At 42.9% G+C, this 13,746-nt stretch overlaps 1 protein-coding gene and 1 long non-coding RNA gene across 17 annotated transcripts in view; one reads left to right on the top strand and one right to left on the bottom strand.

Moving 5' to 3' along the window:
* Nucleotides 1-2,173, bottom strand: part of LOC138759553 (uncharacterized) — a 596,266-nt gene extending 594,093 nt beyond the window's left edge. For 13 of the 15 annotated variants that reach the window (XR_011354926.1, XR_011354930.1, XR_011354928.1 and 10 more), the window contains exon 1: nucleotides 2,085-2,173. This is a non-coding gene — a long non-coding RNA (uncharacterized lncRNA). The remainder of the gene's footprint in view (nucleotides 1-2,084) is intronic. The other 2 variants (XR_011354929.1, XR_011354935.1) reach the window with 2 other exon arrangements.
* A 1-nt stretch (nucleotide 2,174) lies between these two features.
* The window catches only part of LOC138759550 (protein VCF1), an 18,673-nt gene continuing 7,101 nt past the window's right edge, over nucleotides 2,175-13,746 (top strand). Inside the window, exon 1 of one of the 2 annotated variants that reach the window (XM_069930176.1) lies at nucleotides 2,175-2,284. In XM_069930176.1, the coding sequence (XP_069786277.1) occupies nucleotides 2,268-2,284 (17 nt within the window). In that variant the 5' untranslated portion in view covers nucleotides 2,175-2,267. Of the gene's footprint in view, nucleotides 2,285-2,438; nucleotides 2,646-13,746 lie in introns of those variants that run through there. The other variant, XM_069930177.1, reaches the window with a different exon arrangement.

The raw sequence follows: 13,746 nt of genomic DNA, 5'->3' as shown, positions 1-13,746 counted from the left end.
TGAAAATGGCATATACGAGATTAAGTGGCACCAGTTCATGTTTCAGATCAATAATCGTTCATCAGATGTCACGTATCCACAGGTGCTTTTTCTACATTTTTAGTTTTTAATCTCATTTCCAACATCTGCTGTCCTTACGAATAAATTATCCCTGAAGGTTGTAAGGACCCACCTTGCCAGGGTAACAATCTTTTCTTAACCTCTATCAAAATTTACAAACATGGAATTATTTCAGTCATTTGGCATCCCCTCTTGCAAATCTTTCGATTGTCGGGTCAGCATTATTATGCTTATTTTCTGCTTCATGTTAAAACCATAAATGTGGCTAAAATTATCTGCTTTGAGTAAAACAAGCCTTAATTTTAAAATAATTTTTGGAGCTGCAATGCCTGTAGGGGTTAAAATGTGCTTGCCACCTGTCTGTTTGAGGCTTTTTTAACATTTCTGTTGTGTCTCCTAGCAACATCTTTGCTTCATGAACATAACTAGTTTTCTCTGCTTGCTTGGGAGATAAGAGTTTAGTTTTTGTGGAATGGATAGTAAGAAAATCTTCTGACATTTTCTATTGACCATTTAACAACTTAATATTAACAATGTTTAATAAAATTTGGAAAACTCAACTTTAGTACAAATTTGTTTGAACGAGTCACAAACAACATTCTCTTAGCATTCAAGCGACTATAATGGAAAGTAGTTGCCTGTGATTTATCCAGCAGCTAAATTCTTCAAGTTACAGCACATTGACCACAGATAAGCCTTTCACTCAGATTCAGATTTATTGTCAGAGTACATGCAACCCTGAGATTTTTTCCTATGACAGGGCAAAAACAAAACCGACTCGACATACACATGTTGACAATAAAGAAATGTAAACAAACTCCTCAATACAGAGAGGAAAGAAAAATCACTGAAGTGCAAAAGTAAGAATCCTGATTGAGTTTGTTGTTAAGACTGATGCAGGGGTAGCAGCTGTTCCTGAACCTGGTGGTGTGAGTCTTGTGGCACCTATAGCTCTTTCCTGATGGTAGCAGTGAGAACTGTGTGTGGCTCCTTGATGATTGCTGCTGCTCTCTGACAGCTGTGTTCCCTTTAGGTGTTCTCTACGGTGGGGAAGGTTTCACCTGTGGTGTCCTGGGCCGTGTCCACTACCTTTTGCAGGACTTTCCGCTCAGGGATATTGGTGTCCTCGTACCAAACTGTGCTGCAGCTGGACAGCACACATACAAGATCTGTAGAAATTCACCAGGGTTTCTGATTGTCAGCCAAGCTGCTGCAAACCGCCCCCCCCCCCCCTTCTTCACGAAGCCATTTGCGTTGTCAGATCCACGAAAAGGTCCTCCGAGCTGGCGCCTCCCAAGAACTTGAAATTTGCTCGCCCTCTCCACTCCTGATTTCCCGAGTGATCACAGGATTGTCCGTCGTCCCCCCCGCCCCCCCGTTTTTCCGTTACTGAAGTCAACAGTCGGCTCCTTGGCGACACTGACCCTCCAGGCCCCCTCGAGTCTGCCGATCCACTCTCTTTTGTTAGTTGCCCCACAGCCCTTCGCTTCTCTGCCATCGCCGGACCTGCCCCGAGTGCTCAACTTCAGCCCGCCTCCACCATCTCAGCTGGCGGCTGGTCCCATTGCACTCACCGCTCTCTGAGGTGCCTCTTGAACTTTCCCCCTTTCAACTTTGACTGGTTTGTATCGCACTGACCCTCAGTGGATAAAGGCCGGCTGACCTTAGAATGGGAAGCACGTGTGAACTCTCCCCTCATTCTTCCAGGCTCCAGGGAATAAAGTCCTCACCTGTTCAACCTGTCCCTGTGAGGACACCCCCTCCCCCCATCTCCCCCCCTCCCCCCCCCCTCCCCCCCTCCCCCCCTCCCCCCCCCCTCCCCCCCCCTCCCCCCCCCTCCCCCCCCCTCCCCCCCTCCCCCCCCTCCCCCCTCCCCCCCCTCCCCCCCTCCCCCCCTCCCCCCCCCTCCCCCCTCCCCCCCCTCCCCCCCCCTCCCCCCTCCCCCCCCCTCCCCCCCTCCCCCCCGTTGAAACTCTCACAGTCCCGCCCCCGCCCCGCCCCGCCCCTAGAAACACGACGCTCACCTCGGAGAACCTGACCCCCCGACTCTCCCGTCCAGCGCGAGCCGCCCGGCACCAGCTGCGCGCGCAGCCGCGGCGCCTCGCCCCGCGTCACTATGCACGCGTCGGCGAGGGGCCGCGCGCGCTCGCCCCGCCCCCCACCGGCCCGCGGGCAGCGCAGACGCAGCGAGCAGCAGCCGGGGTTAGATGTTATCAGACGGCAGGTGAGCGGTCCCGCCGCGTGGGCCGGGGTCGGCGGGGAGGGGTCGGCCTGGAGACGCGGGGCCTGTTTGCTGCGAGCTCGGCGGGGCGAGGGGGCGAGGCCGGGCTCCTGCTCCTCCCTCCCCTCCCCCCCTTGTGTGCTATTGAGGCCCAGTGGCGCAGGCAGCACCTTGGGTGCAAAGAGGTGCCTTGGGGCGTTTCACTGAAGGACTGATCTGATGCCAGCTCGGGCCTTGCCACTGGTCTCCAATCAAGGGCACCGAGTCAAGGCCCTCCCAGCCACAGAGGCTGAGAGGTTGCTTTCCCCTTGTCCTGCCAACGTGGTGGCAACTCGTTGCTGTGATCAGTTATTTTCTCGGACTGGTACAATTCAGATTGAAATTGAGCCTCTTTAATCCCATTGAGTCGTGTTTTCAAGGGTTTGGGCCATCTATGAATGAATTCCTTCATCCAGTGTTTCGACCGATTATATTTCATAGAGCTATGTTTTTGGGAGATCAATTGTGGCCAGGGTGGGTTTTTTTTCCCCCTCCTCAGTGTTCTTCTTCTTTGGCTTGGCTTCGCGGACGAAGATTTATGGAGGGGTAATGTCCACATCAGCTGCAGGCTCGTTGGTGGCTGACAAGTCCGATGCGGGACAGGCAGACACGGTGGCAGCGGTTGCAAGGGAAAATTGGTGGGTTGGGGTTGGGTGTTGGGTTTTTCCTCCTTTGCCTTTTGTCAGTGAGGTGGGCTCTGCGGTCTTCTTCAAAGGAGGTTGCTGCCCGCCGAACTGTGAGGCGCCAAGATGCGCGGTTGGAGGCGATATCAGCCCACTGGTGGTGGTCAATGGGGCAGGCACCAAGAGATTTCTTTAGGCAGTCCTTGTACCTCTTCTTTGGTGCACCTCTGTCTCGGTGGCCAGTGGAGAGCTCGCCATATAACACGATCTTGGGAAGGCGATGGTCCTCCATTCTGGAGACGTGACCCACCCAGCGCAGCTGGATCTTCAGCAGCGTGGACTCGATGCTGTCGGCCTCTGCCATCTCGAGTACTTCGATGTTGGAGATGAAGTCGCTCCAATGTATGTTGAGCATGGAGTGGAGACAATGCTGGTGGAAGCGTTCTAGGAGCCGTAGGTCACCTCCAAACCCTTCAAAACACATCTCAGTTCAAATTGCCAGAGCTCTGCTTCAAGCCAGGCTCTGAGTGCCTTGGCACAAACTTTGAAGGACGCTGAGAAGGACTTCACAAGGAGGTGTTCATTGGACATGCTGTGGAGTAATGGATTTTGCAAAGCAACAGATTACGTCTGGTGCCGGGGTCAGTCTCGAGTGCCATTGACTGTTCTAAGAGGGTCACGTGGCTTGCTCTGAGCGAGAGGGAGAGAATTCAGTTCTGCAGCTGGGACTGCAACAGGACACGCTGGCAAACCTGTGGAAAACCAGGTGTGGAAGACAGGCTGTGAGTTCTTAGTTCAGCCTGGTCAAAGCCCTTGTGGTCCATTCAAGAGGAGAGGTCTGGCTGTATAATATAATAAGGGAAACAAAAAGGAACTTGGTGGTGACCTGAAAGAAAGAGGTTATATTCTGCAAAACCCTGATGGGGCAAGTTTCTTCGGCAAGACACTGAAGTGGCTGATCGGAAAGGAATCAGTTGTGGGTGTCTCTCTGAAAACTGACAAGAACCTTCCTGAGCAATAACCATTTACCTTTCAAGCACCAAAGCCTGGTGAACTTCATAAGTGTTAAATTCTGGGCACAGTAAGAAGAATTGCCTGCAACCAGTGAACTTGGAGGAGTGAGAAGTGAGATTGGACTGTGAATCAAAGAACTTTTCTGAACATATGCACATTACATACACACTTAAAATTAGAAGAGGGATGTTAATAAATTTTGAAGTTTGAAGATAATTTAAAGCAACTTTTGTTTAAGTAACCATTTGTCTGGGTGAATTTCTATTGCTGCTGGGTTTTGGCGTGTTCTGGGCCATAACAGTGGTAAAACACGAAAGTCTGCAGACACCGTGAAGTAAAAACACAATGCTGGAGAAACTCAGCTGGTCAAACTATACTTTATATAGATTTATATATTTATATTATATTTTTATATAGATTTACAAAGGTATACTTTATATTGCAAAGCAATGTTTCATGCTTGAGCCTCAAGCTCGTAAGGTTGATTATGTATCTTGGCGTAAAAACACAAAATGCTGGAGAAGCTCAGCAGGTCAAAGGTAAAGATACATAACTGGTGTTTTGGGCTTCAGCCCAAAGTATGAGATAAAGTACACTGTTTGACCAGCTGAGTTTCTCCAGCACTGTGCTTTTACCTTTATCCATTTAAATAAATGCAGGGTGATAGATTGTGCAAGATGACCTAAGTTATTCCCAGCAAAACAAAGAATGATCTTTATGTAGAAATGGCATTCTTTTAAAACATTTATTTGTATGTCAAAACTCAATAATAATGGTTAGTTTGGTTTTTTTTCTATGAATTGGCTGCATTTTAGTTTCTCCCCATTTATTGAGTGCCCTTGCAGAATGAAGACTTAGTCATTTTTTTTGGTGGTACAATTCAGCATCAACATTGGATTTCTCTTGTTGACAAAATAAACAGATATAATTGTACTCTGATATTTACTCTTGATTAACTGAATTGTGTTAAGATCCCAATTATGTAGCAAAATGTTACAAGGTGCTTCATCAGAATGTAAATGAGAAAAACTGAATTGTACATGAAGGCAGGCAATCAACAAAATGTGTTTTAGGGTATCTTGAAGGAGAAGGAATATTGGAGCCCAAGGCCTTTGAATTGGGCTTATTCTGCCCAGTTCTGATCACTGGTGTGTTGGCCAATTGCCTGAACTGACATTTTCTGGATGCAAAGACTGGAATGAGTTGATTCTCAGGGAACTTTTATAAAAAAAGCTGTTCAAATAGATTAACATGATAAACAAAACCTCACAAAAATTTAAGTGTTTAAAAAAAATCTAATTGTATTTGCATTATTTCTCACCAGAGGATTGGAATACCCATTCAAATAAATGGAATTGAACAGTATGATGTAAAGTAAAGAGGCTGGATGTTGTGTCCATTAAATCTTCTTTTCAGTAATCTGTTGCTCATTGATAAGAACAGCAGCAAAGCAGATGCCCATGCACCTGATCAGTTTGTCTCAGTTTTGGTCATGCTTTTCAGGGCCACTGGCTATTAGCTTCATTTTTTCCATTAAATTTAGGGATAACTAAGAGGACAGAATTGCAGAGATCATTGAAGGAGAGCAAAGATATTTGATGTGGGTGAAATCAGAATTTATTGTCATAAACATGTCACAAAATTCATTATTTTCTGGCAGCATCAAGTTGCAAATGTTGCTGTAAATTACATTTGAAGAATAAATTCTGCAAGAAAATAGGAGAAAGTGAGGTAATGTCTGTGGTTCATTGACCATTCATAAATCTAATGGCAGGGAGGAAGAAGCTGTTTTTGTGCTGCTAGGTCCTCATCTTCAGGTTTCTGTATCCTTTTCTTGATGGTAGCAGAGTGAAGACGGGTGCCCAAGATATGGCTGGCCACATTTAAAAAATAAACTGGTGTATTTTTCCTATCCTGTGCATTGGTACCTCCTTTACCAGTCAAAAATGCATCCAGACAGAATGCTCTCCACGGTACACCTGTAGAAATTTTCTAGAGTCTTTAGTGACATACTAAATCTCCTCAAACTCCTCACGAAGTATAGCTGCTGGGGTGATTTCTTTGTGATTGCATCGACATGGAAGCCCCAGGACAGATCTTCAGAAATATGGACATTCAGGAATATGAAGTTCTTGACCCTCTCCACTGCGGACTCCTTGATGAGGACTGGTTCATGTTTTCCTGATTTCCTTCTGAAGTCTACATTCAGCTCCTTGGTTTTGCTAACATTCAGCACAGGGTTGTTGTGGTGACACCACTCAACTTCCTGATCTATCTCACTTTTGCATTTCCGTCTGTGATTCTGGTGAGGACCATAGTGCCATAGGCAAATTTGTAGACGGCATTTGAATTGTGCCTAGCTACACAGCCATGGGTGTTGAGTGAGTAGAGCAGTGGGCTAAGCATGCATCCTTGAGGTGTGCCTGTGTTAATCGTCAGTGAGGATGAGACGTTTCAATTCATACTGAAGAAGTCAAGAATCCAGTTGTAGAGGTGGGGTGCTGGGAGCCAAGTTCTGAAGTTTATGGACCAGCACTGAGGGAATGATGGTGTTGAAGGCTGAGCTGCAGTTGATGAAGAGAAGCTGGATGTATGTGTTGCTGTTGTCAAGGTGATCCAGAGCTGAGTGGAGAGCCAGTGATAATGGATCTGGTGTGGAACAATTGTGACCGTGGGGACTGGCCCAAATTGCAGTGGGTTCAGAGGGTGGAATGGTTGAAACAAAATTATGGAGAGAGATTTAAGAACAAATGTTAAATGTTTAACCAGGAGCCAGTGAAGATATTTGGTGAACAACATTTTGTATAAGCTAATGACATGGATAATGATACCCAAAAGTGCTTGAGAAACTCAGTGGGTCATGCAGCATCCACAGGAGGATGTAGATCCTGTGTAGATGTCTGAATAAAAGTTGGGGAGAGGAGAAGAGACAAAGGGAATTTGGGAGAGTTAAAGGCTAATACTACTGTTGACCTCCTCCCCCTTCCCACCTTTTTATTAAGGTATCTACCTATTTCGATTGCAGATTCCTTTATTGTCATGTCATAAACATGTCTGGTTTGTGTGCTTTGACCTCAGTAACCCACTGCCTGCATGGGTTCCTCACCTCGAATCACCATCAGCCTGCTACTTGTATGTTGTTGAGTGTTCACTCCTACGGGGTTGTCTCCTCAGCTTCTCCTTCTCAAATAGGGGTGGTCTCCCTGTCTTCTGATGCCAGTCCTTTGCGTCCCTGGAGTCTGCAACCCCTTGAGGCTGTTGCCGAACTCAGATGCCACCATCTTTGGGCCAGACCCCACGGTTGCAGGATTTTAAAACAGGTTGTTTAGAGCCTGTATGGAGTCGTCGGGAGTTGGACTAGGTGGTACCACCCTATTAATGATGTGTGCTGTTTTTCCTCTCCGCACTCTCTCCTGGTCCACACCAGAAGCAGCACTGCCAGTTTTCTTTCAAATTCCTGATATAAAGGGCTCAAGCAGAAATGTTGATTGCCTTTTACTTTCTATGGATGCTATGTGATCTGCTGAGTTTCCTCAGCAATTTTTGGGTATTGTACTCGACCCCAGAAACTGCAGACTTTCTTGTTTAACTCTTTATGACATTGACAGAAGTTTTGAAAGAACTTAAGTTGAAAAAGAAAAATGGTCATCAGTGTGCTTGCATTGTCGAGACCAGAGTAGTAGGAGCATGGATGAACATTTCACCAGGAGTGAAGTAAGCCATTCACAACAAATCAGACCACTTACTCTATTTTGGTAGTATCTTACAATAAAAATCTTGGAAATTTCTGTGACTTTTATCTCTAACTATTGCTTAAGAAGCAGACAATAACAGCTATGTTAGAATGCCACTTTTTTTTCCTCTCTGGATCAGAGATTCTCAAGGTGGGGCATGGGAATATTTTGGTGGGGTGTGGAGCTTAATATTTTAATGGGGCATAGGAATATTTGGCAAAATAATGAAAATGTTGGAAAGCAACTTCAGTGATAGATTTTGTGATTTAAAAGTAATGGATTTTCCCTCTTGGTTAACTCAGCCATTGTTATCTGAAGTTCCAATATAATACCAAAAGGAGTTGTCTGAGTTGCAACATGATGACTCTGTGAAAACTCTGTTCAAAGTGAAAGGAACCTTGATGTGGCTGTCTAACGAGATCAAAAAGAAAGACCTAAACTCAACTACTTTAGCAAAGGAACTTTTGATACATTTTCCATCGTCTTATTTAGTAAAATGCGGCTTCAGTTCTGTTAGAGATTGGCTACAAGCTAAGAGAAACTGACTGGAGATTACAAAATGTGGAGATTTAAGATTGAAACTAACAAAATGAGTGCCTCGATCAAAAAAAATCTGCAGCCAGCGTCGGGGCAAGGTTCCCACTGAAGTGACGACAATCGTTGAATGTGTGTTTGAGATGGTTGACATATTGAAGTAGTGGTTGAATATGAAATGTGTGTTCCAGTGTATTCCTGACTTTAATTGCATTGAAATGCACTGGCAGTAAATAATTTAATTGAAACTTCTTTTGAATATATAACTTTTTTCTGCGAATGGTGGGGCGTGTGTTTTTAAATTAAAGTGGGGCCAAGAGCAAAAAAGGTTGAGAACCACGGTTCTGATGATTTAAATTTGGATAAAATTGAAACCTCATGTATGCACAATTTAATGAATTGAATACAGGTTCAAAGTGATTATGTATCTTCATCTTTGCTATATAAAGTATGCTGTTTGACTTGCTGAAGTTTCTCCAGCGTTGCAGGTTTGCTTTTAATCTTGTCGTGTTATTTATCTGAAATTGAGTAAATCTGATATATGTGGGGCTGAAGGGCTCGTACGATGCTGCAGATTTTATGGTTTGAAAATTGGATGTTCTGATGAGATGACCATTGGAGTGGTCTATGTTTTGAACCTCGTTTCTTGGTGATAAATTAAAGGGTTAAACGTCCGATCCGTTGGAGTTTCCTGACTTGCGATTAAAGTATTATCAACGTTGATCAGTTTCAGTATCTGGGTCCTCTTTGCGGGCATTATAGGTTTCTGTGAGGAGTGTTGGACAAAGTGGCGACCCTCTGTCTACGTTACTGAAGACAAAAGTTAAAGAATTTCATGCATGTTACATTCTAAATGTAGTATCACGTGACAATAATGGAACCGTTACCTTTACCCTGAAAACCTAAAATGGACGACATTGAAGTTTATCATGTAGCCTACATTCAACCTTGCTTAAAAATGGATGACATTGAAGTTTATCACATAGCCTATGTTCAACCTTGCTTAAAAATGGACGACATTGAAGTTTATCACGTCGCCTACATTCAACCTTGCTTAAAAATGGACGACATTGAAGTTTATCACATAGCCTACATTCAACCTTGCTTAAAAATGGACGACATTGAAGTTTATCACATAGCCTACATTCAACCTTGCTTAAAAATGGACGACATTGAAGTTTATCACATAGCCTACATTCAACCTTGCTTAAAAATGGACGACATTGAAGTTTATCACATAGCCTACATTCAACCTTGCTTAAAAATGGATGACATTGAAGTTTATCACATAGCCTATATTCAACCTTGCTTAAAAATGGACGACATTGAAGTTTATCACGTAGCCTACATTCAACCTTGCTTAAAAATGGACGACATTGAAGTTTATCACGTAGCCTACATTCAACCTTGCTTAAAAATGGATGACATTGAAGTTTATCACATAGCCTACATTCAACCTTGCTTAAAAATGGACGACATTGAAGTTTATCACGTAGCCTACATTCAACCTTGCTTAAAAATGGATGACATTGAAGTTTATCACGTAGCCTACATTCAACCTTGCTTAAAAATGGATGACATTGAAGTTTATCACATAGCCTATATTCAACCTTGCTTAAAAATGGACGACATTGAAGTTTATCACATAGCCTACATTCAACCTTGCTTAAAAATGGATGACATTGAAGTTTATCACATAGCCTATATTCAACCTTGCTTAAAAATGGATGACATTGAAGTTTATCACATAGCCTACATTCAACCTTGCTTAAAAATGGACGACATTGAAGTTTATCACGTCGCCTACATTCAACCTTGCTTAAAAATGGACGACATTGAAGTTTATCACGTAGCCTACATTCAACCTTGCTTAAAAATGGACGACATTGAAGTTTATCACGTAGCCTACATTCAACCTTGCTTAAAAATGGATGACATTGAAGTTTATCACATAGCCTATATTCAACCTTGCTTAAAAATGGACGACATTGAAGTTTATCACATAGCCTATATTCAACCTTGCTTAAAAATGGACGACATTGAAGTTTATCACGTAGCCTACATTCAACCTTGCTTAAAAATGGACGAAATTGAAGTTTATCACATAGCCTACATTCAACCTTGCTTAAAAATGGATGACATTGAAGTTTATCACATAGCCTATATTCAACCTTGCTTAAAAATGAACGACATTGAAGTTTATCACGTAGCCTACATTCAACCTTGCTTAAAAATGGACGACATTGAAGTTTATCACGTAGCCTACATTCAACCTTGCTTAAAAATAATACAAAACTTTAAAGAAAGAATATACAATGTCTTTAAAACAGGAGGCCATCCAAAGTATATGACAGCCAATAAAACATTTTTAAAATGTGATGTCAGAAACATTGGAGGCAAATTGTTCATATCAAGCTCTCGCATTACCATTTGACGGAGACCAGATAACTTATTTAGGTGCTATGATTGGGATAAACATTGGCTATGATATCTGGAATAACTCACTTACTTTAGAATAGTGTCGTGGAATATTATGCTGCCAGTGAAGAGCAGGCAAGGTCCCACTTTGGCATCTCATCCAAAAAATGCATTCCTGACCGAGATACGTTGCCTTGGGACGGAACTTGAATATCACCATTTAGTATCTATTTGTGCATGTGACTGCGAAAGTATTTAACTTCTTTGTTTTTACAGACTGTTAGTTTTCTAAACTCAAACATGCAGTTATATTGTCAGACAAATTATTAAATGGAAAATATGCACATTAATGATGAGTTCTGAGGTCCAGTTGTACCTAAAAGGTAGTTGTACCTAACATTTTTTTAATATTGTGATGCACAGATATAATTGTTCCACTTGCCTTTTTTCAGTCTAGATGTAATTTCTCTATTTCACAATGAATTTATAGAATTTAAGTGTGTATCAAGGAGCATAGGAACAAGAGGACTCTTCGTTTATTTGATCCTATTGCATCATTAAATTGTATCATGACTCGACTCCAAATTCAACAATAATTCCATAGATGATCGGAAAGTGTAATTAGCTGATCCTTTTGTGTAGAACTTCCTGGTAGATGTCAGCAAGATCTGGTCCGATGTGTAAGTATGTCATTGACTTTGCATACTCAGATTCTAGTTCAGAGATAAATACTGGCCACGTCACTGGTGAAAAAAATATTGTGCTCTTCAATTAACGCAGTGGAATCTTATAACCATTTGAGAAGGCAGACCAGCTCTTATTTTAATATTTCTTCTGAAACACACCAATGCAGCATTCTTTCAGCTGCTGATGCACTCATCTCTCAAGTGGGACCAGAACTCCGGAGGGTGAGAATCAAGAGATGAAGCATTACACAATGATTGTGCTGGTATGGAATCTAATGGAGCGTGGCAAGCAAAAATTACAAGAGTACTGCTGCATGACAAACTCTTCCAGATTTCAGATGCATTGAATGAATGCAATCCAAGAGGGCCATTTTTCTACAGAATGGGCATTAAGGTTAGACTGGATAAGGATTGTGCAAAGAAACAATAGATGTTTTAATCAAAAGCATGTGGTGCATCGCACCACTTAGTTCTCGAACAGTCATTCGGAGGTTCGGGTTCTTGGAATTGCGGGAGCCCAGTGCATGATGGGGTTGAGGCAGTGGACTGGTAGCACAAGGCTGGGTGGTTTCTTTCTCTCTCTCTTTCCCTCCCTCTCTGGGTTGACAGGTCGACTCATATTTTCGGCCGTGAATAAAAGCATTTGAACTGAACTATTGAATTAGTAAACTTGGTGTTTGAACCAAATTGTTAAACAATTAAACTCAGCATTTGTACAACTCACAAATGTCTACAAGCCAATAATTTTATGTCCACTGTGGATCATGCTTGCTTTTAAACAAATTATTTCATTATTTGACAAATTTCCCGGTTGCTGTTAAAAGTTTTGCCAGCAATTCCCATCATTTAAAAATCTTTGAAACGTAACATTGTCACCTTATGGCTACACACTACATCTGGATATTATGGGCGAGCCCCTTTTGCTTGCATTTGGCCATAACTTTCTGAACTCTTGTTTAAAATGTGCCTGTCTTCCTCCAATTTGATTTACTCTTTTTTTTTAAACTTTATTTAAAATTTTATGGCATGAATATCAATTTGATTTACTCCATGTGATATCAAGAAATGGATACTGCAAAGACTATGGGTCCTGACAATGTTCCGGCAATCTCGCTGGAGATCAGTTCTCTCGAACTTGCTGTAGCATTAACCAAGCTGTTTAGAGTCAGCCACAACCTGACAATGTGGAAAATTACTATCCTGTCCACAAGAAATATCTCAAACCCAGCCTATTACCGCACCATTATCAGAAAAGTGATCATCAATGTTGCGATCAAGGAGTTTCTGCTTAGCAATAAACTGCTCAAGAAAGCTCCGTTTAGGTTCTGCCAGTCATTCAGTTCCTGACTTTATTACAGCTTTGGTCCAAACATTCACAAAACATAGATGAAGTGAGAGTAATTGCCCTTGGCATAAGGCAGCATTTGATTGAATATGGCAATGTAGGAGCCTTGGTTAAGCTGGAGTCAATAGCTCCTTTCACACTGCTGATTCTGTGTTGGTTAACTGGCTAATTTAGCGGGTCTGTTCCCAGAAATCATATGGTGCGAAATGTTCAACCTGCCAGGACGAGTTAAATTCAGCCAGGCTCTGACACTTGGTGGGGGCAAGTGTCAAAGCTCAACCGGGTTAACTCACTAATCACCTTCTGGCAGTGTGTAAGCACACCTGCTCTCACATTGTCATCGCAGGAGGTAGGACATCCTCCCCTTTAAAATGTCAGGTTGCCAATTAACCAGGTAAATCATGGTGCAGTAGGAAAGTTTCCCGAGGGCAGCAGGTCCGGTAAGTTTTTCCACTTCCTAGGAGCAGTGTGAAAGGGGCTAATGAAAATCAAGGGGGGGGGGGGACCCCTCTGCCAGTTTGGGCTCAGAACCCAAAGGAAGATTATTGTGATGGCTGGGTCAGTCTTCTTGGTCACAGGACATCTCTGAAGGAATTCTGAATAATCCTAGGTCAATCTGCAGTCTATCAATGACTTTCCTTCAACCTTAATGTCAGAAGTAGATATGTTTGTTGACAGTTGTACAATGTTCAGTCCCATTTGCCTGTCCACAACCAAATGTAGCAAAGAATATCCAGGCCTGAGTTGTGAGTGGCAAGTAATGGCAACAACCATCAAGAGAAAATCTCCTGACATTGAATGGCATTACCATCACTGGATCACCCACTATCAATTATTTTCACAGTTACCATTGACCGGAAACTTTATTGTGATGACAAGAGCAGGTCAGAGGTTGGGAATCCTGAGGAAAATAACCCACCTCCTTGTGTCCTTAAGACTGCTCACCATCTACAAGGCTCAAGTAAAGTGTGTGATGGAAAACTCTCCATATATCTGGATGAAGTTTGAAGCTCAACACCAGACAGAACACTTTGATAGTTTCTTGACCACTACACAGCAACTTGTACCATGT

Source organism: Narcine bancroftii, chromosome 3 (genome assembly GCF_036971445.1).
Source record: "Narcine bancroftii isolate sNarBan1 chromosome 3, sNarBan1.hap1, whole genome shotgun sequence".
Classification (NCBI taxonomy): Eukaryota; Metazoa; Chordata; class Chondrichthyes; order Torpediniformes; family Narcinidae; genus Narcine; species Narcine bancroftii.
Note: the sequence above shows the minus strand (reverse complement) of the source record. Positions and strands in the feature narration are given on the sequence as shown.